At 40.6% G+C, this 27780-nt stretch overlaps 2 protein-coding genes across 4 annotated transcripts; one reads left to right on the plus strand and one right to left on the minus strand.

Annotated features, from left to right (window-relative positions):
• Positions 1-3582: 3582 nt before the first annotated feature.
• On the minus strand, positions 3583-8803 carry nup35 (nucleoporin 35). 3 transcript variants are annotated; one of them, XM_061841873.1, is made up of 10 exons: positions 8482-8803; positions 8232-8398; positions 6167-6331; positions 5972-6090; positions 5823-5874; positions 5630-5738; positions 5478-5547; positions 5255-5383; positions 3807-3929; positions 3583-3737 (listed from the first exon to the last, which is right to left on the minus strand). In XM_061841873.1, the coding sequence occupies exons 2-10, from the start codon at positions 8371-8373 to the stop codon at positions 3660-3662; spliced, it is 987 nt and encodes a 328-aa protein (XP_061697857.1). In that variant the 5' UTR covers positions 8374-8398; positions 8482-8803; the 3' UTR covers positions 3583-3659. The 3 variants fall into 3 exon arrangements, with proteins under 3 accessions (XP_061697857.1, XP_061697856.1, XP_061697858.1); XM_061841872.1 differs by having other exon boundaries at positions 3587-3737; positions 5972-6099; positions 8482-8798; XM_061841874.1 differs by lacking the exon at positions 8232-8398 and having other exon boundaries at positions 3587-3737; positions 5972-6099; positions 8482-8798.
• A 435-nt stretch (positions 8804-9238) lies between these two features.
• Positions 9239-25891, plus strand: dnajc10 (DnaJ (Hsp40) homolog, subfamily C, member 10). Its single transcript, XM_061841871.1, has 25 exons — positions 9239-9397; positions 11178-11400; positions 12129-12291; positions 12375-12425; positions 13892-13974; positions 14066-14197; positions 15471-15564; positions 15662-15739; positions 15818-15861; positions 15934-15999; positions 17300-17365; positions 17433-17522; positions 17610-17720; positions 17793-17907; positions 19522-19649; positions 19731-19847; positions 21109-21210; positions 21290-21350; positions 21578-21672; positions 22071-22204; positions 22974-23027; positions 23502-23649; positions 23735-23857; positions 23922-24029; positions 25633-25891. The coding sequence occupies exons 1-25, from the start codon at positions 9390-9392 to the stop codon at positions 25642-25644; spliced, it is 2406 nt and encodes an 801-aa protein (XP_061697855.1). The 5' UTR covers positions 9239-9389; the 3' UTR covers positions 25645-25891.
• The last annotated feature ends 1889 nt before the right edge of the window (positions 25892-27780 follow it).

Genomic DNA, 27780 nt, shown 5'->3' on the forward strand with positions numbered 1-27780 from the left:
TGTCCCATATGTACTTGAGTGTATGTTTGCGTGTGAAGCACGCAACACGTTCCCATGACAATAAAACTGGTCAAGGACACGGGAGGGAAACGGGACAGGATGTCAGGGATTGCTACTTCCTGCTCGGAGACAAGCGCCAGATTGCTGACATCCAATCAGACCCTGGCCTGTATTTATACTTCCTGTCAGTTGTGGGACGCACGTATACACATACACATTTACACTCTTTATGCAAATGAGTGTTTTGAAGGCCCGATGTTGTTTGTGATGTAAAAACAGCTGGCGTGACCAGAGGGGTTGACACGGCGACACAGAACCAGAAGGCCTGGAAACCAGAAGCATCTGTCATGTCCGTGGGGCTAACGGGACACACTGACGGCTTCCTTGCTTCGAGTTTCGTTTATTCATTATCAAGAATTTTGTTTTTTATTTTGTTTATCGATGAATTAGCATGATGGGTTGGAGGCCACGCCTGTGGAATGTTTCACACAATTCATCATATGCAACACATAATTCATTCTTCCATCTATTCATTCATCTTTCATCTGTGCTCTTCCGCATTGAGAGGAACCAGACGAGATGGCTCGGGCGTCTGATCAGGATGGCTTCTGGACCCCTCCCTAGTGAGCACGTCCCACCGGGGACGTCTACGTCTCCCGGCTGGCCGGGGAGCGCCTCAGGACACCCCCCGGAAGAGCTGGACGAAGTGGCTGGGGAGAGGGAAGTCCGGGTGCGCTTGCTAAAGCTACTGCCCCACCACACACAGCTACACCCCCAAGCAGAAAAAAAATGGACGGTCACTTGTCATGTTCCAAATTTAACCTTGGACACCGCCTTGTGGTGAAATCTATTAATTTGTCTGAGATTTTGAACATTTTAGTTGCACTCATTGTTACAATTTTGAACACAAAAGAGCATTGAAAGTTTTTTTTTTATTACTTTTGTTTGTAGAGCATTCTCATATCTGGGATGTCATGTGAAGCAGTATTGTGTAAATCGTGCACATTTTTCATAAGAGCAACATGGTGTAGAGAGCTCGTTTACGTGACGTCACAATTTTCACGGTGCCATATTGCCGGTAAAAAAAAGAGCTGCTCACAGTGTAGGGGACATTGAACCAGAGCAAAGTATACACAATGCCCGAGACCTGTTGAGTTGTTGGTTGTTACAACAGACGAGACAGATATTCAAAGAGATCATTCTATGGAATACCAGCTGGAAAGACCAGAAAAGATCAATGGATTTCGGCAATTAAACGTGATGGAGGGTGCCCAAATAGATACGCACGACTGTGTAGCGACCACTTAACTTCAGGTAGGAATTATTCTTAGCAATCTCAAATTCCCAAGAAGTATTAGGAATGCCGAGTTGGCTCATTTGAGAACAATGCTTATTTAATTAAAAAAAAAAAAAAAAAAAAAAACAGGGAGTCATCTCCAACATACATGGAAGCGTGTTGCGGCCAACCTCTCCCCAACAGTCATCTCCAACGTACACAAAGCGTGTTCCGGCCACATGTTAAACTTCGGTAAATCTCTTCCCGACAGATGGTTTTTTTTTTTTATATATACGCATTGTTCTCAAATGAGTCCAATGCGTTTTTAATAAAAGAAAATAAACCGTCGGTCACAGTTTTACATAGGTTAACGTGTGGCCGCAACACGCTTCGTATATGGAGGAGTCCAGTCTTATTTTTTTTTTTTGACACATTGTTCTCAGGTGAGCCAACTTGGTGTTATAAGTACCTCTTGGGAAACACTACAGAGGAGTCAACTCGCTTGTCCTCTTTTTTTTTCTTCCAATCATAGTTAATGAATGCGAGTTTGTGTAAAACCAGGGGTCATTTATTTCAATATTGGTATTTGTATTGAATACCAGCTGAAAAGATCGCTGGATTCGGCAAAGGTTAACATTGCCGAACACGCTTCCGTGTTCACAAATTGTCAAAATTGTCACTATGTGGGATTTATCCCTGATGAGAACAGATCCAGCAACAAAGTATTTGTATGCGTCCAGACTTTTATACGCTTTCAAACTTTTCTTTGTAAATCTCGACGACTTCTTCACCAGATCCATGTGTAGATCCAGTTGTCCAAGACAAGCGGAAGCGAATTAACGATCCAATATCTTATCGGCGAAAACATTGATTTCGGCATTAAATACGGGTCCTCTATACCGAGTTTATCTATTTTTTCCATGTACCATCGTTTATTTTCACCTTCTAAATGCCTGACGGTATCGGACAAGAGTCTTGGCGTCGTGCTCCAAGACATATTTCCGTGTTGTCTCCAACCGTCTTAGCATTGAGCAATGCTTAGCTTGACCGACAATGTGGCGAGGTAAACAAAAGTCAACGTGAGTTTATGACATAGGTGCACGAGCTCTATACAAAATGCACCTGATGCATTCTAATTACATGTTTAAATTTCACGGTTTTTTTTCAACAAATTGTTTGCGTCAAGAACAAATACGTGGATGATTCTATAATAATTAAATTTTATCCACTTTTTTTTTTTAAAAAAAGAGGAAAGTCCTGTTGCCTTAATTCAAAATTAAGACAAATTTTAAAATTACATCACCACATAAAGTTACACTACATTTTCAACGGAGTAACTTGTAACTGTAACCAACTACATTTGCAAAGTAATATTCCCCAAATTCAGTATAATACAGTCAAGTGCAAAATGTCCTCTATTTTTGTTGTTAGAATGGATTAATTGTATTTTTATTCATTTGAATGAGTAAAGGTGATTTGGGATACAGTCAATCAATGACCGCGGTATATGCGTAACGTCACATGACTAACTTGAACACGGCATAGCGATGAATGCGGAGGAAGTTTGCGCTCATTCCGAATTAAATTCATCTGTCAAGACCCAATATTGGAAGACATAATATAGGATAACACAAATGTAAAGAATGTAAACACCTTCAATATCTAAATGATAAAAAAAAAAACACATTTGACAGACATATAAAAGTCAACACACAGTAACAAGTGCTAAAACCTGAAAACATTAAATATATAAAATATACAGAACAAAAAGTTTGAAACGTAAGTATCGCAAATGGAAAAAGTCAATTCTATAAAACAATGAAAAAACAAAATGCATCCAATAGACAAAATAATTTTCCCAACCCTTTTGCGCAATATTTGTTTTCATTAGCGATGGAAAAAGTTACTCTGGTTAAGATGAGGTCAGCGAACTCTTCGTGAAACATCAGCTAAATGCGTACTTCCTGTCCATGTTCCCACAGCAACTGACTGTGGGAGTGACACCCGTAAATGTAGTACGAGAGCACGAGCAGACACTAGTTTGTAGGTGCACGAGTGAGATTAATTAGCATTTAGTGACTAGCACACACAGCTAACGGCCAACGAGGAAATGTATGAGTTAAATTAGCAGCTATGCTGTTAATCAATATTTGCATGTAAACCCTTGTGTGGTTGCCTGCTTATTGGTTAAAGTGACTATTTGTGGGTGGGACATCCTGTGTGACACATGCAGGCCAACAGCACCCTCTAGAAAAACACTCCAGGTGACATCAAGTGATGTACAAACAAACTTTATTGTAACATTACAAAATACAGACTATAAAAGCAGCACACACACACACACGATCCTCATCCAATCAACAGCAGGTGCCTGGTGATGCCGTCACCATCCAAACATGTACTCCATGGCCTTGGAGACAAAGCTGTCGTCCTTCCTGGGTGTGTGACTGTCTGTCACCACCTACACAAATACACACACATGGTCATTGCTGTTGAGTTCAGGTGTGTTGTTGTGTGTTTGTCAGCCTACCTGGTATTCACTGGCAGAGTTCCTGTAGGTGGCGCTAAGTGGTCTGATGGCCGAGCGCGGCGTGCACGGGAGGGAGGAGCTAGCCAGAGGGGAGGTGGCCACCTCGCTGCTGTCCATCACGCTCTGGTGTGTAAAACGCAACATTGAAAGGTCATGTGACCACACCCGCCCATCACAAGTCAGACATATAGTTGTTAAAGGTCAAGTGTCATGAAATGGATGATTTTTAGTATCTTATCAATGAAAAAAAAAAATGCTAAATGTGTCGATGTGCGTGTCAGACAGCCGCGGAAGGCTGGCCTCCCCACGGCCTTGTGGATCGCCGCTGGCCTTGTTGACGAGCCGGCCTTGTGGAACGCCGCAAGGCCGGCCCTGCTTTAGGCCCGACGTGGAGGTGAATCGGGTGGGGAGGTGATTTGGCTGGGCTCTCCCCCCACCGGCCACCGGTGTCTGGGCACCCTGCTTCGCGCGTCGGCTCGCTTGCTTGCCAGCGACGGTTTCCGCGTTGGCCCCGACGCGGAGGTGGTTTGGCCGCTTGCGGGAGGAGAAAGGAGTTCTCCCCCCCGCCTCGCATGGGTCCTTCTGAGTACGCAACATACTGTCGCGCAGTCTGTCGTTCGTTAGAAATGATGCACGTATCATCAAAATATGGCTCAAAATGATAGGGTAATATTGCCCAGGTCATTTCACTCGATTGTGAGAAAAAAGAGCTTCCGTGTTCCATAGCAAATTGCCACTACGCATTTTCAATGGCGAATGTGTAACATCTGCAGATGACGTTGCAGGCAATATGGCGCCACTTGGATGTCGAATGACTTTCCGCATGGATGACGCGCTCCCCGCTCATGTTTATTTTTTTGTATAGACATTGAAGTGAATAATGTTGTATGCATTTTTCATTACAATATCTATTTTACAATGTTTATAAGCATGACACTTGAGCTTTAAGCATCAGTCACATACAGCCAGAGAGAGACACAAATACACACCAGAAAAAGATACTACTTGTACTTGTGAAATCATCAGCATCATAGTAAACTAAATTGACACTAGGCATAACTGACAGAAGACCTCTCTGTGGGCCACACTGGGTGTCCTCAGTGCAGAGCAATGTTTGTGATCCAATGATTATATGCCTCATATCTCAGTCTGAAATATTCCTACACCTTTGCCATTTGCCATTTTTTCATCTTTGCCATGTTCAACCAGATAGCTTCAGCTTCCATCTGCTATTTCCTTGCCTAGGTGACGTAAGCGCAAGTTAATGCCTGCGCATCCACCCCAGGAAACCTTTTTAGGAACATCTCTGCGGTTCACTTATCGGAAAAATCTGTGATCTGTAGTTTTGCTTTTCAATGAGGCGCAGAATGCTAATTTGGACTTGCTCCTTTCAAGCCTGGTACGCAGACATTTTACACAAACTCCCAGTCACACACACGGTCAGTCACCTTGTCTATGCAGGGTTTGACGCCCACCATGATGGCATCTCCGAAGATTTTTCCGTCTTTGGACAAAGCTTTACGAGCTTGAAGTTTGGACTGATACTGGAGATGCATCCAGTTGCCAGGAGACGCCATCTGCACACACACACACACGCAATCATTATTAATCTTAATGACATCAGGAGGTTTTACTGTAGTATTCGTGTGCGTGTGAAGGTTCACGTCTTACACTGTGTTTGAGGATGTTTCCATACTGAGCAAACTGCAGCAGGATGTAGGACGCAGAGGCTAAAGGGAAGCTAACATACCAAAATAAACACACACACCTCAATAGCAAAACTACTATTATGAAAACTGTATGACTATGCATATGTTTATTACCCAAAAACAGTAACCCAGGTCTGGTCCAGCTGGTCTTCGGAGGACAGAGCTTCTCCCTGACTGTAGAAAGGGTCCATCTGTGCTGGGGACAGGCAAAGCTGCTGCATCCCTATAACCAAACGTGTGACATCACCAGCCATGTGACCTCAAAGCCTCACGATGATGATGATGATTGTCGGTATATGGCATGTACCTGAAGTGGATGCCTGGCGTGCTGACATTGGAGAGTGCATGCTAGGAAAAGACTACACACAAAGGCAAGCACATACAGACAAATACACGCGGAGAGTAAACAAACAACAATTCTGATTTGATTGAACCAAGTTCTCCTTTCCTGCCAACCTGTCTTTGCGCACTGAGGGGCGTTCCCACGGTAACCAGGCCATCGTGGATGCTGCGTATGGGGGGAGCGCCGCTTTTATCCTTTGTGGTGGGGACTACGGGCTGCGGGGCTGAGCCTCCTGTACCAACTTAGGACAGACATTAACACAGGATCTTTAAAATTGCACACACACACACGCGCACGGACGCACAGACCTTTGAGGATGGTGCTTTCTAGAAGGGGCGTGGTCATGCTGAAGGGGCGTGGCTGAGGGCTGGCTGGTGCGGGCAGGTCACCCATCAGGAAGCCCGGCAGGAATTGAGCACTGTGGGTGAGCTTGGGGGAGGTCGGGGAGCCCAGAGTCATGGGTTCCGATGCCACTGTGAGGATGCAGACAATTTCCACCAACTTTCAAAAACATACCCACAGCAGATTTCTGGCCACGGTGAAACTGGCTCATTTTTAGGAGCGGGATCTGAGTCACGTTGTGCGGCAATTCCAACAAACCGACCAAGTACATAAAAAGACGAAATGAAAGACATTACCAAAATTAAAGTCCTTGTACCGTGAAATTAATTAATAGAGACTTATGTTGTTAACAACCCTGCCAAATTTGAATGATAGCAATAAAAAGATAAATACAAATTGACAAGTACATAAAATCCATCCATCCATTTTCTTAGCCGCTTATCCTCGCGAGGTTCGCAGGGATTGCAGTAACATAATCTAGCTGTCAACAGGCAGGAGGCAGGATACACCCTGAACTGGTTGCCAGCCAATCCCAGGGCACATCGAGACAAACAGATGCACTCAAAATCACACCTAGGAGCAATTTAGAGTGTCCAATTAATGTTGCATGTTTTTGGGATCTGGGAGGAAACCGGAGTGCCCGGAAGAAACCCACACAGGCACGGGAAGAACATGCAAACTCCACACAGGCCGGTCCGGGATTGAACCCGGGACCTCAGAACTGTGAGGCCAGCTGATCCACCGTGCCTTCCAGTACATACAATTACTTTTAAAATGGTGAGTTTCTCTGAATACAATTAAACTCACACCCTGCTCAAATGTTAACCAAATAGAACTACTTTGACAACAAAAAAACAGGGGCTATGTCATCTAGAATCTTTCTTATGCTGACATAACTGTATGATGGAGACGCAAAAACATATCTGCCTAAAGCCTCCAGACAGCCTGGACTATAGCTCACCGGGTTGTTGTGGGCTTTCCCACACCGAGACAACAAGGCGCTCTAACAAGGCCACATTAGTGCTAAGCCCGTCCACGAGACAGCGGTTACGTCGGATTTAAAAAATAAAGCGCCCGGTTTTATTTCTTTCTCAAAGTGATGGGCACGGACACATTGCTACAACAAGGCGCTCAAGCAGCACTATCTGATGGGAAGATGCATTTTTTGGGGTGTTGCTGAACTAGCTCGTACAGGTACACTAGATTTAAATTTTCAAAGTTGTAGGAGGATGTAGAACTTGAAGTGTGTCAAGAAAAAAAAAAAAAACAACCAACAAAATTCAGGGAAACTGAAATGGTGAAAATCTTTTTTCACACGCTTTCAACCCTGTGGTTTATGCAGTGATGCGGCACTCGAGCGGAAAAGGTAAGAGTGAGACCTGTGGAATATATGTGTCGAGGAAGTGACTTTTACTGGTCCAGCCCTGTTAGCGCTGCGCTAGCATGTTACTGCCGTGTCTTACTAATATTTACTGGTATGTTTTTTTTTAACCTGCCCTATTAGCGCGGCGCTAGCATTAAACTCTCTGTGTACCGTCCTTTGTAAATATCTCATGTTTCAACATGGGCACTTTTACACGGCTTTTACACCAGTGCAGCTTATGTATGTACCAAATAGTATTTCCTTTACAAATGTACTGAGTGAGGCTTATAACCAGGTCCGCTGTGTAGGCCGGGAATTACGGTCATCCTATTTCGCCACAATGGAGCACTGGAAAAATTCCCAGCCTTTAGGTTTTCACCAATTATCTTCAAATGTGTAGAATGTATTCCTTCAACAAATCTTACCATTCCCCCCAAAGGGTTTTAAATCTGTTTATTTTCAAGAAGCCATGTACAACAGTCAATGTGATTTGCGGGCACGTATGCAGTACTTCATCACCAAACCACTGGATTACACTTGTCAATCAATATCATGGCAAATGCCATGGCCAAACATTTTAAGTAAAAATATTATACATGTACAGCACTGTCAAAAGCTAATGTTTCTTGGACTTAGCTGCACCTCTGCACAACTCCAGCTCTGCTTACCTTGTGGCTTTGAGGTGACAGTACTTCTGTGCTGTAAAAACATGTCTGCAATTCTTGATCCTTGAGGTACTTTGACCATAGTGTCCCACAGAGATGTTATTAAGATCCCTGGGAACTCTTTTAAATTGTGAAAAAACTGCATAATGTCTCCTTGAAGCTATGCAACTCTGAGTAAGAAATACAACTACGTATAAAGATCAGTGTGCAGTAGCTTTGTTTTTTTTTTTTTTAATGATAAAAGTGGACTTACCTTGGAACTCCATCACGGTTGGGTTAACTTTGGTTTGTTTTTGGCCGCCGATTTCAAATGCTGGAAGTGACGCCTGGCTAACGCCGAGCTAAGGCGGCTTAGCGACGCCCTAAAACGTTTCAAAGCACCGGACGTGACGAAGTTCTGGAGACGAAATGATGTCACCGAGGTGTTTCATACAAAGCAGGTTCAAATCCACAGGTTAATGAACAAATATGAGTTGCGGGTCGGAAGGGTGCGACGAGCGCGGCGTGGAAAAAATAATCGCCGTGTCCTCGCGTGTGCCAGCACATACCCGGAAGTAAATGCAGTTTGTGTAGATGCGTTCAGGGAACCAACGCGCTCCAAAGTTTCCAACTTGTCCATAACAATCATTCAACACTTTGAATAAATCAGGTTTTCAACCTTTTGTATAGTATTTTTTTCTAATGTACAATATATCCGAAAAATATACAATAAATGGTGACAATCACGTTTCGTTTTGCCATATTAGTGAAATATTCGATTTTTTTTTTGTCCCTTGGAGGTATCAAACTTCTTAGGAAGCTCACCAGAATAATGTCGACTCTCCTCTAATATCGGAGTCATCGGAATATTTCAACAGAAGTAACCGTTGAAAATTTGTATTCTGCACCCAAAATATATATTTTTTTCTGATCGAAAATTTCTATCAAATGGAATATGACACGCAGTTAGTTGGAACGCTATTTATTTTCGCTTAAGGAAAACGCCTGACATTTATTTTGGAACGTGATGGGCGGAATTAAAGCGCGTGACGACTACCTTGATACCGGCGAGATCCGGATGTGGAGGAGGATATTCTGCTTTAGCTTTTCTATTTCTACTACGCTGCTTGAGATTTATGATTTCTACTTTTTGAGGTCAACGCTGATCAACGTCCAAGTTAAATGTGCCTGTATGTTCTGTAAAATGTTACTATAAACTTTTTTGATGGATTATCTGAAAGATTAACTTCACGACTAAACCGAGAAGCGAATAAGTTAGCTCAATTTTGGTACATTCCCTTGTTAGCATACCTTCGGAAATATTTGCTATAAACAGTATATAGCGATTAATAAATTGTAGTCAATTGTATTTTCTCACTTCCGACTCTTGTTATTATCATTAAGATTTGTAAAGTGTTATTTTTAACAATTAACCTGTGTTGTAAATCATGCGCGACTACTCAACTCAGTCTTCAAACGTTGTAACGCCATTTTTAGTACTGCATATGCCATTGAAATATGTAGACACCAAATCCAAATACTAGTTCCCAGAGGTTACTTTCAATGTATACGTAACTATATAGCTTCAAATTACACTATACATTCTGCAATACTACCCTAACCCTTCCCTATCGTAATAGTTTAAACCCTAATTATAGTTGAAACTATGTTCCCCAAACATTTGGTTATCATTTAAAACTCACCATGAACATTATCGTATTAAAGAGGCCATATAGGTGTATATATAAAAAAAAAAGTATTTTCAGAACAATTATGCTTCTGAACAATATATTTATATTTCTGAAAGGTTAGGTTGCATAGGCTCCAGCACTCCCACGCCCTTTGTGAGGATAAGCGGCTTGGAAAATGGATGGATGGAAATGTTATTTTATTTTTAGTAAAATATGTTCTTTTTCTCCCAAAAGGTAGTTTTTTTCAAGTTGTGTGTGTGAGTTTTTTTGGTATATAAATATTTTTTAAGGTTTTTATTTAATGACATGTTAGATAAACATGTTTTCATAAATTGCAAAATTAAAACGTAAAGCAGCAGAGGAAAAATAAATCTGTCTGGGGAAAAAAGTATATTTCAGAAAAAGTGATGAACTACCCCTAAATGTGACGTATTTTTGAAAACAAAGTACATTTTTAAACAAAACTTGTATGTTTCCCAGGAAAATCATGTTTTTCCCAAAAATTTACATTACTGAAAAAAGATGATAGATTGAAGATATATTTAAAAAAAGTTTTTAGATTTCCCCCCCAAATGGTACATTTAAAGTATTTGTATCATATCTTCAAGTAAAACCTTTTTTTTTTGTTTGTTTAAAAAACAAAGTAAATATTAAGAGTTGTATTTAAAATAAAATGTATGTGCTAGGAAAAGGGGCGGCACGGTGGATCAACTGGAAAAGCGTTGGTCTCACACTCCTGAGGTCCCGGGTTCAATCCCGGACCTGCTTGTGTGGAGTTTGCATGTCCTCCTCGTGCCTGCGTGGGTTTTCTCTGGGCACTCCTGTTTCCTTCCACATCCCAAAAACATGCAACATTAATTGGACACTCTAAATTGCCCCTAGGTGTGATTGCGAGCGTGATTTGTCTGTCTCTATGTGCCCTGGGAAGGGCTGGCAACCAATTCAGGGTGTACCCTGCCTCCTGCCCGTTGACAGCTGGGATAGGCTCCAGCACTTCCCGCAACCCTCGTGAGGATAAGTGGCTAAGAAAATTGATGGATGGATGTTATGCAAAGGTAATACTGTATATTTCCTGAAAATAATCCTGAAATTTTTAAAATATTTTTTTCTCCAAAGGGAGCACATTTTCAAGGGAAAATAATACAAGTAGGATTATTCTAAACTTGGCCTTACTGAAATCAAATCAAATCAAAATATCAACTCTCATCAACCACTACTAATTTCCCATTGTCTTGTTTTTCTGTCCTACTTCTTCAACTCCACCGTCTGCAATTGTAAGTCTGGAGATGTGGTCCAGGTCAGCATCACGGATTGTCAGACCTCGTCCCATCCGTACAGTTCTACTGCTGCTGCTCTTCTGCGCTGTGCTGCTGCCCCATTCTGTCCTCACCGCTGGCCGAGACTATTATGAGCTTCTTGGGGTGGGCAGGGAGGCCAGCACCCGGGAGATCCGACAAGCCTTCAAGAAGCTGGCGCTTACCATGCACCCTGACAAGAATCCTGTGAGAGGCAATTTTTTATTTTTTATTTTTTGGACTATTTTGATTGAATAGAAGCACGATTCAACATAGAATCTAAACAAGTAGATACTACCATCTGGTGCAAAAGTAATACTTTTATTGCTTTGGTCGAAACACAAAAACAATAAATGAGCAAATAATGGAGGATATGTTCCCCCTGAAAACCTCTTGACCGGTGAATCTGGCAATGGAAAGAGTTGACGGTAAAAGCAGCTTTTTAAGACTAAAAGGCATAATTTTTTTTAGAATAAAGTATAATACTTTTAAAATTCACATGTTCAAATATCTCCTTTGTTTTTGTATCAGAATATTATGACATCTCGGAAAAATACATTGTTCCAGCTAAATACATATTTGCCGCAACAAATCAGACTGTTCTACTCACATTGAATCCGTGCATCCATCAATTTTCTGAGCCGCTTATCCTCACGAAGGTCATGTGTGGGTCACGGGAGCGCTGCAACCGATCCCAGCTTTCATTGGGCAGGAGGTAACGGACACCCTGAACCGGTTGCCAGCCAATCGCGGGCCACACGGAGACTCACAATTACATATAGGGGCAGTTTAGAGTCTCCAAACACATTAAATCATTTTCTAAATGTGTGTGTGTTGAGATACCTGTAGCAGTTATGTTTAATTGGTTTTGGAATTATGTGGGGGTCCTCGGAAATATTTGGTTTAAAATCCCTCATACTCCAAAATGTTTCCAGGGTGACTCGTTGGCCCACGAAAAGTTCCTGGAAGTGAACCGAGCTTATGAAGTCCTGAAGGACGAGGATCTGCGCAAGAAGTATGACAAGTATGGTGAGAAAGGGCTGGATGAGAAACAAGGGGGACGATACGAGAGCTGGAACTACTACCGCTACGACTTTGGTGAGTTCACACGCCATGCTCTACTTTGTTAAAAAAAAAAAATAAAAAAATAATCATCAGTGTGTTTGAAATATTTTGTCAAGGCATCTACGACGACGACTCGGAGATCATCACCCTGGACACTGGAGACTTTGGTAAGAAACCTCATAGACATACGGGATTGAGGTGCAACAAGTCATGGATTTAATTGACACCCAATCGGTTCTCAAATCCTTCAATTACTATTCTGATAATCGATGAATCATTTTGGCATTGTCTTAACTTAAAATTGTCCAAATCCTTGAAATTTCAGCCTCTCAACAGTAAATATTGTCAGATTTATGTAGTCCTCTATGAAGCAGTATTTGGTTTCAATCAATTCAAAACAAGACATTACCAAGCATCAACTTTTACTTAAAATAATGATCAAGGTTTTTGCTCTTTCTCTGTCAAGGTGTGGAAACGAAACAAGTAAATGAATTATAATTAATTTCCACTTTCACATTTTCTGCACTGTCCCCTTGAACTAATGTTTTTGACTTAAGGGTTGGACATGAAAGATAAAAAAAATCAGACTAATTGAAAAATGGATTGACACAATCACTTGTTAAAATAATTGATAGTTGCAGCACTAATAGAGGACATCTGTAAAGTATTCTATGTATTATGTTTTGTGCAGAGTTTTTAGGAGATGATTTTCTCCCATTTTGGAATAAGGCTGAAACATAACAAAATGTGCACAAAGTGAATCTTTTCTTGATGTAGTGTTTCACCTTGTGAGACTTTTAGAATTTTGCCGCATTTTGGAATAAGGCTAGAACATAACATTAGGAGGAAAAAAATAAAGTGCTGTGAATACTTTCTAGATGCACTGTATCACTTTGAGACTTTTGAGTTTTTTTTCAATTTTATTTATTTTTAAATAAAGCTAATAACTAACAAAATGAGGAAAAACTGATATGTTGTGAATAGTTTAAGATCCACTGTATTATAATTCTTTTACGCATTTGAGTTTGTAGTTGTCCTGAGAATAGCTGTTCCTCTCTTTTTGAGACTTTTAGAATTTTTAGTAGAAAATCAATTTAATCTATTTTGAAATAAGGCTGACACCGAACGAAATGAAGAAAAAGTAAAGCACAGTGAATACTTTTCAGAGGGACATAAATCATTCTTTACAAAACTTCACTAGATTTTGTGTGGACGGCCCATTACAAGTTTGCATTACCGTCAGGATCAGGACCTGAGGTGCGGCGTAGTGACAAAGTGAGCAGGCCTTGCTGACTTCACGACTATTTAAAAATAATTAGCCACCGTTCCAAACCCTGTAAAAGGGCTGGACAAAATGGTTTTCACTTTTTTGTTGTTGTTGTCTTAAACAAAAATCAACATAAAAAGCTGAATGCATCCAAGAAACACCGTCTTTCAGTTCAGAAATATTTGTTTGGCTTTTGACGTGTAGTTTACGGAAAGGGGCTTTGGGGATAGTTTTACAGGTACAATGTATAAGAAATGTATGCGTATGGTAATATTGTGTGTGGTGATGATTGCATTGGTATTCAGTATGCGGTTTAAGGAATACTGTGCGTGCGTGTGACAATAGTTTATTTTGTGTGTGTTTCAGAGGCGGCAGTGAATTCTGGAGAGATCTGGTTCATCAACTTTTATTCCCCACGCTGTTCACATTGTCACCAGCTCGCTCCCACAGTAATGTCAACACACTGCAAACACATACATGCATGCGCACACACAAAACACAAAGTGATGACATATGTATTTGTGTGTGTGTGTGTGTCAGTGGCGGGAGTTCGCCAAGGAGATGGACGGTGCCATCCGTATTGGGGCAGTCAACTGTGGTGACAACAACCACTTGTGCCGCAGGAAAGGCATCAGCAGCTACCCCAGCCTCTACATATTTAGAGCAGGACATGTAAGATTTTTAAGTTTCATTTGTAGTCATCGTCATCTTTCTCATGTCTTTAGTTTGTACAAATTCTTCACATCACTTTCCCACTCCTCATGTCGTTATCCTGATCTCGTATTTCTCTTATTTTCACATTCCTCTACTATTTCTACATAACAATTCAGCCTTTGTCCATTTTTCTGACGTTCTTCACATTCCTTAAGTTTCTCACATTTATGACAGCATGTTCTTCGCGTTGCTTATTTTTTAGTCATTTTTTTCATATCCAAAATGTTTTCACGTTGTTTTTTTTACATTCTTCACATTGCTCATATTGTTTTCATTTTTGTTTCTCATGTTTTTAACAATACTCATGGTCATCATAGTCTTTATAGCCTCATGTTGTCCGCATGCTTGTGTTGCTAATATTCATCATTTGTCATGTTTTTGGTATTCCCTGTTATTTTTGATTTCATGTTATGATCATTTGTCATGTTCACATCCGTCTTGTTACTCATGTTCACTTCTTTATATTCTTCACATGATATTCCTCTGTCATATTCTTCACACCACTCATTTTCCATAGTCCTCATTTTTGGTATTTTTCACAATACTGATTTTTCATAACTTTAATGTCCGCATTTTGTTCATTTGTCACATTCCTCATATTTCTGATCGTCTTCAGTTCGTCATATTCTTGACAATTTTCATGTTGTTGACGTTCTTCATGTTTGTTGTATTCTCCATGACCTCATGTTCTTCAGATTTACCCACACTTCGTTCCTCATATTCTTTATACTCCAAATCTTATTAACATTCTCATGCTATTCTTCTGTCCTAGCATGCTCATACTTTAGCTTTCATGTTCCTGACATTCTTCTTTTTTCCTTGTCATTCTTCAGTTTTTCTTGTTTATACATCTTTGAGTCCTCATGTCTATTTTTCACATTCTTCTTGGTTCTCATATTCGTTGTCATATTTTCCACATTCCCTGCGCTACTAATTCTTAATGTCTCGTGTTATTCACGTATTCTTCACATGGGTCTTTCGTTTTCATGATCTTAATCTGTTTTTCACGTTCCTTATGATTTTTCTATTAGTCATATCTTGAGGTTCTTGACAGTTCATGTTTTTCGTCATTTAAATGTTCATTTTTGTAAACATTCCTCATGATTCTCATTCTTTACATCCCTCATTGGTCTTCACATTTCTCATGTTTGTCATATTCTTCACACTTCCCCAGTTTTCAGTTTCAACTCTTTCAAGTTCCTGATGTCCTCATCTTTATCACCTCTGTTAGAAACCTGAGAAGTTCCATGGCGAGCGTGTCAAAGACCATCTGGTAACCTTCAGCATGCAGTTCATCAAGACGAGCGTCATACAGCTGTGGCAGGGTGAGCTAATCGACAATTGCGGCACAAACCAGTGAATACTTGATAAATTGATAGCTGTCACGAATGATATTCTTACTTTTATGCTGGTTGTTCCTAGGCAATGTGTTCAAAGAGATGGAGAGCGCGTTTGCATCAGGGCTAGGCTGGCTCATCACCTTCTGTGCAGACAAAGGAGGTATCTTATATATGCTAACCTCTGTGGTATATGCAAATCTTAGCATGTGGTAAAAAGCCATCTCTGCTTTGTTGACAGATTGTCTGGAGCACAGGACTCAACAGAAGCTGGCGTCCATGCTTGTGAGGATGCGCTAGTCCCATTTATGTGCTAAATGTGAAGATAAATGGAAAAAACCAAATGTGTTTGTTTAGGACGGCCTGGTGCGGGTGGGATGGATGGACTGCAGCACACATCCACAGCTCTGTGAAAGTTTCCAGGTAAACGTACGTTGACCAGTCAGCCTCCATGGAATATATAAAAATGGAAATTTGATAAAAACACAAATATTGAGACAAAATGCAGAAATTAATATTTTAGGGGTGTTTGATCTTTGAGATCAATAATTGGTCCAATGTCAGCCAAACGAGGATTGGATTGGATTGGATCGGATCGGATTCCGTCTCAAATTACCACTCATATACAAACAGTCCATGTCATGCACTTCTATCCAGCAACGCCCAGATTGCATTCTGATCCCATGTGATCACAAATACAGGTTCCCAAGGTGCTACCATAGTAGCAAGGAGTGAGAGAAAATGTTGCTTGAAGTCGTTTGTTGGCATTCCACTTGAAGTTCATTGTAAAACTAAGATGACACAACAAAAGTATTACACTTATTGAATGGTCAAATATATCACAGCCTTCATTTGTTTCATCATATTTGTTCCCAAAAATTCCTAGCGCAGAGCTAACACAATAAATCAAAAACACTATTGACAAGCTAAGAAAAAATTTGCAAAGAAACGAAGATAAAATAATGCTGTGTAACCACATAGAAACAGGTAATTTAACAATACTGTCTGGCATATACTGTTTGAACTCTGTGAAGAATGAGTTAAAATGACAATATTTGAACAAGTCTTCTACATGACTTTTTATTGCTCGTGTTTATCTCATTGCGTGTATCACACTGCCTCTTTGAGTCCAAGATGTGCCCTACAGCAACAGCGATTGTTAAATTCAAAAGTACAGTCTAATGCCTCACATGGGAAGAAAGCAAATTTTCCTACCATACAGTGACAATAAGAAACATCACAAAACAGGATTCTACTGTGATTATTTTGCAATTTAAAGGTATAGTTAATGTTATTTTATTGAGTGATTTCCCACCCCCCCCAATGGTTTTCTAAAATCATATGTATTTTTATTTAATCTAGTTGGATGCAGAATATGCTTATGTTTTAAGTACAGGGGTGGTTATGTTGCAATTTAAATATATATTGGTTTTATGGAAGTTATTTTTCAACATTTTCCAATATAAATGTGAGTTATTTTATTGTTCTACATTCTGAAATTACTCTATGAAATGCATTGGTTTAATGATAAACAGGTGAGTTTCTCCTCGTAGCTACCGTTCCTGATTGTTCTCTGAGTAATATCACTTCTTCAAGCCATCAACCCATGAATAAATACAATATCAACTTTCGATGAAGATTTTTAGGGACAAAATGCACATTTTACATGAGAAATGACGGTAAGTGTACAAAAAAAATAAATCATGGTACTCGCTGTTGCCAGGTAACTACCGGAGCGACTGGCCTGTTCCCGCCAGGAAGTGCTCTAAATAAAGAAGGCAGTGTGTTGGTGAGTATTATATATGGTGTTAGCATTTTAGCATTAGCATAGCATATGACATTTGTGGTTTTCGCAGTGGCTCAGCACTCTGGACAGCAGGGAGATCTACACACAGGTCCTCCAGCACCTGCCCGACTTACCCCAGCTCACTGCAGACAACTTCCATGTAAATAATATCTACTTCTTGTCGTTCCAAAAATAAAAGTCCACACTCGTTCCCACAAAGTCACTTCCTGTCACCTCCTGTCCTCAGCTAAAACTGGCCCGGCATCGCTGGTTGGTCACGTTCACGTTTGGAGACCGCAGCCAAGCTTCCAATGAGTACAAGAAGCTGCAGGCTTTCCTCCGCGATGACCACATCCAGGTGGCACTCTGCTTCTGTCTTCATCTTTGTCACTGTTATTGTGTGAGTGTTGAGCTTTGTTTGTGTGTTTAGGTGGGCCGGGTGGACTGCCTAGTGGACTCCCAGCTCTGTCAGTCCATTTACATCCACAAAGCCTGCGTGGCCGTCTTTAAAGGCCTCGGAGTCCACGACTTTGAGATCCATCATGGTCAGTTTTGTTATGCAATATTCATCATCATTCCTCATCTTCCCATGAAATGTCATCACATTATTCTTCTTTCACATTCTTCATGTCATCATAGTTTTGGAGTTCTTGTTTGTCAAAGTCACCTCCTGTTTCCGTGTTTGTAATATCCTTTTCTCACATTTGTCATATAAGTCACATTCCTCACATTCTCATGTCATTTCTCATATTCCTCATTTCCATGTTTTTCATATCCATTTCACGCTTCTCATCTTCCTTATATTCTTACGTCTATTGTCATACTCGTTCATATTCTCATCATATATAATCTTTTTCTCTTCACATTTCTCCTGATTATGACCTGAGAAATGTGATCGGTATGTCCCTTCACATTTTTCATTATATACTTCACATTTATAATGTTGGTCTTATTCGTCACGTCCTCATGTTTGTCATATGCTTCACATTCCTCGACTGTTCAGATTTCTCATACGCTTCTAATTTTTCACATCACTCCTTTTTCATGTCCTTGTTGTAGCTATCCCTTTCACTTTCTTCACATTATCGTTCTAATATTCCTCATCTCCTCCAGTTTCACAAGTTAGAATCTTAAAATTCCTCATTGTCATCATATATTAACGTATTCCTGATATTATTTGCGGACTTCACATCCTTGTTTCCCATATTCTTCATCATTTTCACATTTTTCATTTCTTTCCACTTCCTCCTTTCCTTGTTTCTCATATATATTAAATTCATGCCTGTTACACGAATCATATTCCTCACATTCGTTTCTCATATTCTTCATTTCTCACATTTTATCTCGTTCTTTCATTTTCATATTTGTTCATATCTCCTTTCCTTTTCCCCTTCCTCATGTCAGTATCGTTCTCATATTATCCTCAAGATTCCTTATTCTTCACATTCCTCATTTCCATTTGACTCATGTTCTTAAGAGGATTTTTATTTTCTGTCTGTTCTTTACTTTGACAGGTACCTTTCACGTTTCTCATCTCAGTCGTGTGCTTGAAATATTTCCATTCCTCATGCTTCTCATGTTCGTCTTTACTTCATTCTGTCCATCAAATATGATCATTCTCCATTTTCTTTAAATACCTCAAATCGTCATGTTTCCCATGTCATTCCTATTTCATATTTCACGAGTCATATTCTTCATCTTATCTTCATAATTCCCATGTTTTTTTCTAGGGTCCTCATCAAATATTCTTCATGTTCCTCATGTTTTCATAACTATTTCATGGTCTTCATGTGTCTTTGAAGTTCCACATGTCATCTTTTACTCATTTATTTTCCCATGTTCCTGGTGATCTTCTCACATTTATTTACTCATGTTGTCACATCCTAATGTCCCCTTTCAAGTTTTTCATCATCTTTGTTTCCTATCAAATATCGTATTCTTCATGCGCTTCATATTCCTCATTCTTATGTTTCTAACAGTTTTATCTAATTTTTCTCAAATCCTCATGTTCTTCATGCTCCTTGTCTTTTTTATGTCCTGACATTTCTGTCTCATTTTCCATAACCTTATTATGGTTCCAGATGTTCGCTCGACGTTCCTAGTTTTTTGTATCCAATCACTGTGTTGGGTGGTGTTTTCATCTTTGACGTTCTTGGCAGGTAAGGACGCTGTGTACAACATCGTAGCTTTTGCCAGGGACAGCGTGCGGGCTCACGTCACCACACTGAGGCCTGACAACTTCCCCTCAGACAAGAAGGAGCCGTGGCTGGTGGACTTCTTCGCCCCTGTGAGTCCCAGTCATCTTCGTCGGATAGCGAGCGTCCATCTTGTTGTTGTATGCCATTGTGTTGTTGATGTTTTGTAACAGTGGTGTCCTCCATGTCGAGCTCTGCTTCCCGAATTGAGGAAAGCTTCCATCCAGCTGGCGGGACAGATGAAGTTTGGTACATTGGACTGCACCATCCACCAGGACCTTTGCTCCATGGTGAGTCTCCGCAATGGACCTGGCTGTACCTGACAGGGCCTGCCCAGGTCAAACATTTATATGATCAAGAATTTGGTAATTGTTGAAAGCAATCCTTCAGCTGTTTCGCCTAATATTAGTAAGTTAAGAAGTACCTGGTACTGTATTTACCATTTTCTCATTTAATAGAATCAATTATAAAATAAAAAATGTTGTAATATGAAATCATTTACATAAATGCTGATCTTTTTTTAGTTTGTTATAATTGATTGGTTAATGATTGTAAATAATAAACAAAAATACAGTAAAATAATTCATTCAATCATTGTATTTTCTGAATCATATTGATTAATTTATCTTAAATAAAAATGTGAAAACATTTAATAAAATAACGACTACACATGGAAATCGAGCAGCCAAAAGAGAATTTAAGATCAGTTTTATTTGTACTGTGAATTAATATAGAATTGTACTGTATAAAGAGAGATATTATGGCAACGGTATCTAGACACTGAGTGTAGTGGTAGAATGCTTCTGTGAGTGTGAGATGCTGGGATGCTGCGCTCCCATAACTATCTTACACAATACTGGGCTGCCACAACTATCTTACACACTTCGCTGTCAGTAAAATCATACCTAACGGGCATTTGGTGGACGTGGTCATAACTTGCCTACGTCCTAACTCGGATACTGTTTGTATAATTATTTTTTTCCGTAGTTACTTACATTTAAAAATTAGGATTATATGTATCTCGCTATTGATTGGACACTCTAAAATTGCCCCTAGGTGTGATTGTGAGTGCGGCTGTTTGTCTCTATTTGCCCTGCGATCAGGGGTGTGCTCCCACCCGTTGATAGCTGGGATATGCTCCAGCGCTCCCCGCGATGAAATTATGCAATTTTTTTTTTCATTTTTTTATTCACAAGTAATAAGCAAATCTTAAAATAAACAATTTTACAGGTATACATATTTGAATGTTGTCCTTTGGTGATTTATAATAGACATTTATTATAAATAAAATATTAATTAACTTAAAAGACACACATTTAAGATTTTTAGCAATTTTTAAGAATTGGTGATAATGATAAAGAAAACTTTTTGAAAATGTATTTTTAAATACAGCAATAATTACATTTATTATTAGTTCTAAAGTAATTAATTATTATTTCTACAATTTAAAAAGAGACTGAGATTTAAGCTTTAAAAAATATATATTTTTACCTCATCTGCAAATGACCTTGCTGATGTTTGTTTTGAAAATGTGTCCCACAATGTTGTCAGTACAACATTGAAGCCTATCCCACTACTGTCATCTTCAATGGCTCTTCCGTTCACGAGTATGAAGGACAACACTCTGCTGACGGAATCTTGGAGTTTATCCAGGTATGTCCTCATCATGTTTGTCATTCTTAACATGAGAAGATGATGTTCATCTTTGGGTGTTTGTTTATTTTGCCTGTAGGACCTGGTCAATCCATCTGTGGTGGTTCTCGATCCATCTACCTTTTCTGACAAAGTGACAGGTGAATGGCAGAATACTTCACCGTGTTCTTATGTTCCTCATCTTTCTATCATATTCCTCATATTGTCACGTTTCCGCTGTTCTCATATTTTACGTCTTCGGATCTTCATGTTCCTTTAATGTTCACATCCAAGCGTTCCTTCTTAATTTCTTCCCCACTGCGTCTGTTGTCACATTCTATTTTCCACATCCCCTCATCTTTCTCTCATGTGTCTGTGTTGTTCTTAGGTTTAGGTGAAGGAGAGCTGTGGGCAATCGATTTTTATGCACCGTGGTGTGGTCCGTGCCAGGCTCTGCTGCCCGAGTGGAGGCGCATGGCTCGGGTTTGGACAGCACACACATTCATAAGCATTTATTCACATCAACACACTTGCGCATTGACACTCATGCAGACAGACTCATACAGTGACAAAGACTGACAAATGTTGTCCACATACACACACACACACACCACACACACACACACGCACACACGTAAAAACAGGAAGACGGACACATATGCTCACAAGCACAGAGACACACAGAGGGAGACAATAGACAATATAGAGACATGGTGACAAAGATACACAAACTCCTAACTGGACCTAGACGGATAAACAAATTTCAGGCACAGAACACGAACACACACTCACAGAAACACAAACACATGCGCATGCAAACAGACACACGCACACACTGATCGTTGTCTGTCTTATTTGACATTGTGTGTTCTTGTGCGCAGCTGTTGTCTGGCCTGGTTATGGTGGGTTCCGTGGACTGTCAGCGTTTCCACTCGTTTTGCCAAGGCCAAAGTGTACGCTCGTACCCTGAAATCCGCTTGTACTCTGGCGGTGGCAAGACAGCCTATCGTTTCACGTATGTACTTCAACATACTCAAGAGATGAGAATTTTCTGCCGATCGGCGGATTTCCGACTTTTTCAGACCAAAATGACCATTCTAGAGATAAGCGCAAATCCGTTGAGAAAATTTAGGGGGGGGGGGGGTAATGTGCGCCTGCCTCTCGGTGGTGGGCTCCGAGCTGCAAGTTCAGCTTAGTGCTAGCACAAGCACGACTATCATATGCCGTTCTAACTTGCTGTGTAGTGTAAATATTTGCATTTTGCGACATAAACATTAAAACTTGTTTGCGGCAGATTACTCGGTTGGACAACAGAGTTATACAGTATAACGATCCAGTGTTAGTGGTTAATCGAGTTTCACCATTGCCATGTACATGTGTTCTCGGTTCTCAGAAATCGCAGTGTAACTTGTTAGCCAAGTAATGACGCGTGGGACTTAGCGCGAACTGAGCGACGGTGTGTTCAAAGTTCAATTGACAAGGATACTGGAATCAAAAACTGTTTTAGACGGGCATGGCTTGAAAAAAGTGTAACCGTGCAGATAGGACCGAAAATGGTATCAACATGTCTAAACCGAACACATACAAAAAGTGGACATTCCCGGCAAAGTGGTGTGCACTGTGTTCCGATAGGAGCAAAAAATATCCAGGAGGAAACCAACCCCAACCCCCCGATAGACATTTTCAGGGTTTTTCCAAATTGGTCATTCTCATCCCTGTACCTCACAAATACTGTAATCATGGTGGTATTTGTAATTGACATGTTGCGTTGCATTTTTCTGTAGAAGTTACAATGGCTGGCACAGGGACGCACACTCTCTGCGAACGTGGGCCCTCAGGTAGGTGGATATTTTGTGGAATGTTTGTCAAATAAATTCTCAAATTTTTTTTTTTTCCACAAACGATCAGTTATTCTAATATTCTTTCCGAGTTTTTGATTATGCTCATTCTTTTTTTTTTTTTTTTTTTGCTGGAAATTTGTCATAAAAATAGTCTCAAGAGGGGGTCAGAAATGTAAAAATTTTCAACTGAAAATAAAACACACTTTAATTTGATGCATTTTTAATAAAGTTTAGATTTTTTTAATTCCTAAATAATTAACGTACTTGAAACAATATTATTGGAAATACCATTGACATTATCAGTTGAGTTCGACCCCCGCTATCATCACATTTGGGTCGACTACAAAACAGAATTTCATGCCCCCACCCCCTTAGGCAAAACCTTTGTCATGAAATAATTAAATTGATTGATTACCCAGCTGTGTTTGACACATTCATTCGGTAACTCTCCGGTGATGCATTTATGAGCAGCGCGTTGCCCAGAGCGTCGCTGGATATGACTCCAAACTCCTTCCGTTCTCTGGTGCTGGAGGCTAATGACCCTTGGGTGGTGGACTTTTATGCCCCGTGGTGTGGACCCTGCAATCACTTTGCCCCTGAGTTTGAAATTCTGGCTCGGGTGAGATGCCACTTTGCCGCTGTTTATCCCTCATCCGATCCCCAAGGAAAAGTGGCTGTGGTCTCATTGTCAGTGTGCTTTGCAGGTCCTTAAAGGGAAAGTACGGGCCGGTAAGATTGACTGTCAGGCTCATTATCAGGCCTGTCAGTCAGCCGGAATCACTGCCTACCCCACTGTGCGCTTCTACCCATACCAGGACACTAATAGGGTGAGTGCACACACACACACACACACACATTCACACTAATGAACCGTTAAACGTGTGTTGATAGCACCCAAACAGCGGTGAAAACATCAGCAGTCGCGACGCTAACATGATTGCAGACATCATCAGGCAGAGACTACAACACTCATCATCACGGTTACACAACAAGAGGAAGGTGAGTAACAACACAAATCTACAGTGAACCCACATATTGATATGTTCCAGACCTCACTGGAACATGTGAAAGAGAGAGACCACATAAATGTTTCACTGCCTTGGATGTTCAAATTTTCATCCATCCATTTTCTACTGCTTATCTGAAGTTGGGTCGTGGGGGCAGTAGCTTTAGGAGGGACATCAAGACTTCCCTCTCCCCAGCCACTTCATCCAGCTCTTATGGAGAGATACCGGGGTGTTCCCAGGCTAGCCAAAGAAACGTAATCTCTCCAGCATGTCCTGGGTTGTCCAGGGGTCTTTTTCTGCTGGAATTTGCCTGAAACACATCACCAGGGAGTCGTCTGAATGAAATGCCCCAGCCACCTCATCTGGCTCCTCTCAATGCGGAGGAGTGGCTTCTTTACCACACCGGACCGATACAAAGTCTTCATCACTGCAGACACTACACCCACCCTCCTGTCCATCTCCCATTCCATTATTTCATCACTCATGAACAAGATCCCAAGATACTTGAACTCCACTTGGGGCAGGCTCTCATTCCCAACCTGGACAGTGCACGTCACCCTTCTTCAACTGGGAATCAAGGTCTCAGATTTGGAGGTGCTGATGCTCATCCCAGACGCTTCACACTCTGCTGCAAATCGCTGTAGTGAGAGTTGGAAATCACAAATTGGTAAAGCCGACAGAAAAAAAACAGAGATGCAATATTGGGGCCACCAAACTCGAGCCCCTCTACACCTCTGCTGCGCCTCAAAATTGTCCATAGAAGTTATGGACAGAATCAGTGAGAGTGACAATGGCTAGTTCAACCTTCACCAGAAACAAGTATGACTTGAACGACTGACACCAGTCGTACAGGGATCGAAGAGCCTGTGTCAAAGGGTTTGGTACCCCAGACTCCTAAAGGACCCCCCCACAGGAATCTCCAAGGGACATGGTCAAACACCTTCTCCGAGACCACAAAACGCATGTAGACCGGTTGGGTAAACTCCCATGCATTATCGAGGAGCCTGCCGTGGGTCTAGAGCTGTTCCACGGGCAGGACGAAAACCACACTGGTCCTCCTGAATCTGAAATTTGACTTCCCGGCGAACTCTCCTCTTGAGCACCCTTGAATAGACCTTAGCAGGAAGGCTGAGGAGTGTGATCAGCACAACTTTTATAGTCATGGATCAAAATTAGGTGGTAAATATCTGCTTGTTTAATTTGATTATGAGGGCGAGAAAAATGCCAACATGGAAGTTGGACAAGTTTAGGCACCCCGCACTATTCCTAATATTCCTAGTATGCCTAAGCATCTTCACCCAACTCTTAATTGAAGTTTACAGCAAAACTGACACACGAAATAAGACAATCAAACGTTCCATGTTTGAACACCAAAATGTACAAGAAGGCCACATAAATTCGTCCGAAACAGTCTGCTGTTGTCTTAATGTTAACCTATAAAGCAAAATACCTTATATTTGCTCACAGAAATTAACAAACATGTTACTGTAATTTTGAACCTTGAAACAACTTATCTATTAACACACACAGACAACTTGGGCACTGTATACTTCATAAACTCACAAACAAGTGTGATGTGTGTTTTGTCCCCTCAGGATGAACTCTGATGGACTTTATTGGACCAACCCACAAACACAACTGAGGCACAGACAACGCACTGGACTCTGCGTAGTTTTTATTTGTTATTTTTTTTAATGTGGACGTCTCTGTGGTTGGTATTTACTCTGTGAGATAAAACTAAGAGACACTGTTACTGACATACAAACACACGCACAAGTGTACATGCAAGACACTGTATATTCCAAATTGTACGCAAATAAAACCAAAATATTCCCCAAATACTCATGCTGTCATCTTGGATTGGTTAAGATGTCACTTAGCACTTACACTCAAGCGACCAACATGTCAGGTGAGTCAACTTTTCCTTATGTATTATTATTTTTCAATTGCTATGTGTATGTGCATGCACAAAATGTTTTTTTTTAGGCTATAAAAATGTTGTGCTTTCATCAAAAGCCCTCATTGTTCAGGAAAAGGCTATACACGACACACATATGCACTGTTAAATGTTTAACATGTAAAAGTTGCCATTTACACACAGGTTTCTTAAAATGTTTAAAAATGCAGCTTGTTGACATTACATCAGTGGATTTGCTCACAAAAAGGTTTAATTGAGCCAAGAAACATGTTTTATGTAGCCGTGAACGACATCATAAATGGACAAAAAAAATACTGTACTAATACAGTTACTTTCCGTTTCCTAGATATGTGCCGCTCCTACTTTCGTACACGATCTCTTTATGACCAACAGGTGTCGCCGTTGCTTTCAATAGAGTCTGTCACTGCTATAATTGCGAAATGGCAGAAGCGAACGTGTACTACTATTGTTTTACTACACTGTCAAGAGAGTGTTGGTCATGAATGTGCGTGCTTTTTTGTGTTCCGTGTGTGTACGTACAGACGTCTGCGTTCCTGTCCTTGTGTGTAATTTTGACAAGGTTGTCCATCTGTTGTAAGAATGTGCATGCCCGTGCATCTGTGTTGTGTATGTTTGTTTTTTTTGTGTGTGTTTGTGACTACTGTTAGCTTTCTTGTCTTACCTTGTGAAAGCGAGTGTGTTGATAGTTTGTGTTGCTACTGTGTGATAACTTTTGTTTTGTGGTCGTGTGCTGATGGTGGTGTGTGTCATCTTCCCTTGAGTGTGTTTACCTGTGTAGATTTTTAATCATTCAGGTTATGGTGATCCACAGATGTACATCAGACGTATGCACTGCGGTCAGATCAGTGTCATCCATTGAAGTTACATGGCTCATTCAAAGGTTCACATTACATTCTCATCAGAAGATTTTTAAGAACAATTTTGTGTTTTTGCAAACTTAGACTGAAAATGTCAAAAAACAAAAAAATACAGTACAATACAACTACATACCAAGCCAACTATTAGCTATAAATTTGATTTTTTTTTTTTTTTTTTAACCTACAATGATATCCCCGTCTGTTTTTTTGGTGTAAAACTGAGTTATTGCTTGCAGAATATCTTTTGCAATGTATATTGAAAGCGGAATGATTCTCCCAAACAGTTTTAGGGTTAATGTTATGTTATGTTATGTTATGTTATGTTATGTTGTCTCCTGTATTTAAAAGACAGAATTAGCTTTTTGGGCAATGTTATCGTCTGTGCTTTCATCCTCAATCAGGCTGTGCCAAAGTGGAGTTTTAAAATTACACACCATCTCATCCTGCACTTTCTACTTTGGCTTCAGACCAGACCTTTCTCACTCAAAAAAGAGACAATTTCATCCAGTTTCACCACTATTTCTTCTATTATTCACATACCCCAGTGTTTGTAATTATGAGTTTCTTCTTCTTCTTCTTTTCCTTTCGGCTTGTCCCGTTAGGGGTCGCCACAGCGTGTCATCTTTTGCCATCTTAGCCTATCTCCTGCATCTTCCTCTCTAACCCCAACTGCCCTCATGTCTTCCCTCACCACATCCATAAACCTTCTCTTTGGTCTTCCTCTCGCTCTTTTGCCTGGGAGCGCCATCCTCAGCATCCTTCTACCAATATACTCACTCTCTCGCCTCTGAACATGTCCAAACCATCGAAGTCTGCTCTCTCGAATCTTGTCTCCAAAACATCCAGCTTTGGCCGTCCCTCGAATGAGCTCATTTCTAATCCTATCCAACCTGGTCACTCTGAGCGAGAACCTCAACATCTTCATTTCTGCCACCTCCAGTTCAGCT

Source organism: Syngnathoides biaculeatus, chromosome 14 (assembly GCF_019802595.1).
Source record: "Syngnathoides biaculeatus isolate LvHL_M chromosome 14, ASM1980259v1, whole genome shotgun sequence".
Lineage (NCBI taxonomy): Eukaryota > Metazoa > Chordata > Actinopteri > Syngnathiformes > Syngnathidae > Syngnathoides > Syngnathoides biaculeatus.

Coding starts and splice junctions, on each gene's coding strand:
- nup35 (XM_061841872.1), bottom strand. CDS start 8,373: ATGCAGTTTTTTCACAATTTAAAAGAGTTCCCAGGGATCTTAATAACA. Junction 6,100..6,166: donor AGAAAGCACCATCCTCAAAG/GTCTGTGCGTCC, acceptor GTCTGTCCTAAG/TTGGTACAGGAGGCTCAGCC. Junction 3,738..3,806: donor ACTCTGCCAGTGAATACCAG/GTAGGCTGACAA, acceptor GTATTTGTGTAG/GTGGTGACAGACAGTCACAC.
- dnajc10 (XM_061841871.1), top strand. Junction 17,908..19,521: donor CGACTTTGAGATCCATCATG/GTCAGTTTTGTT, acceptor CGTTCTTGGCAG/GTAAGGACGCTGTGTACAAC. Junction 21,351..21,577: donor CTTTTCTGACAAAGTGACAG/GTGAATGGCAGA, acceptor TGTTGTTCTTAG/GTTTAGGTGAAGGAGAGCTG.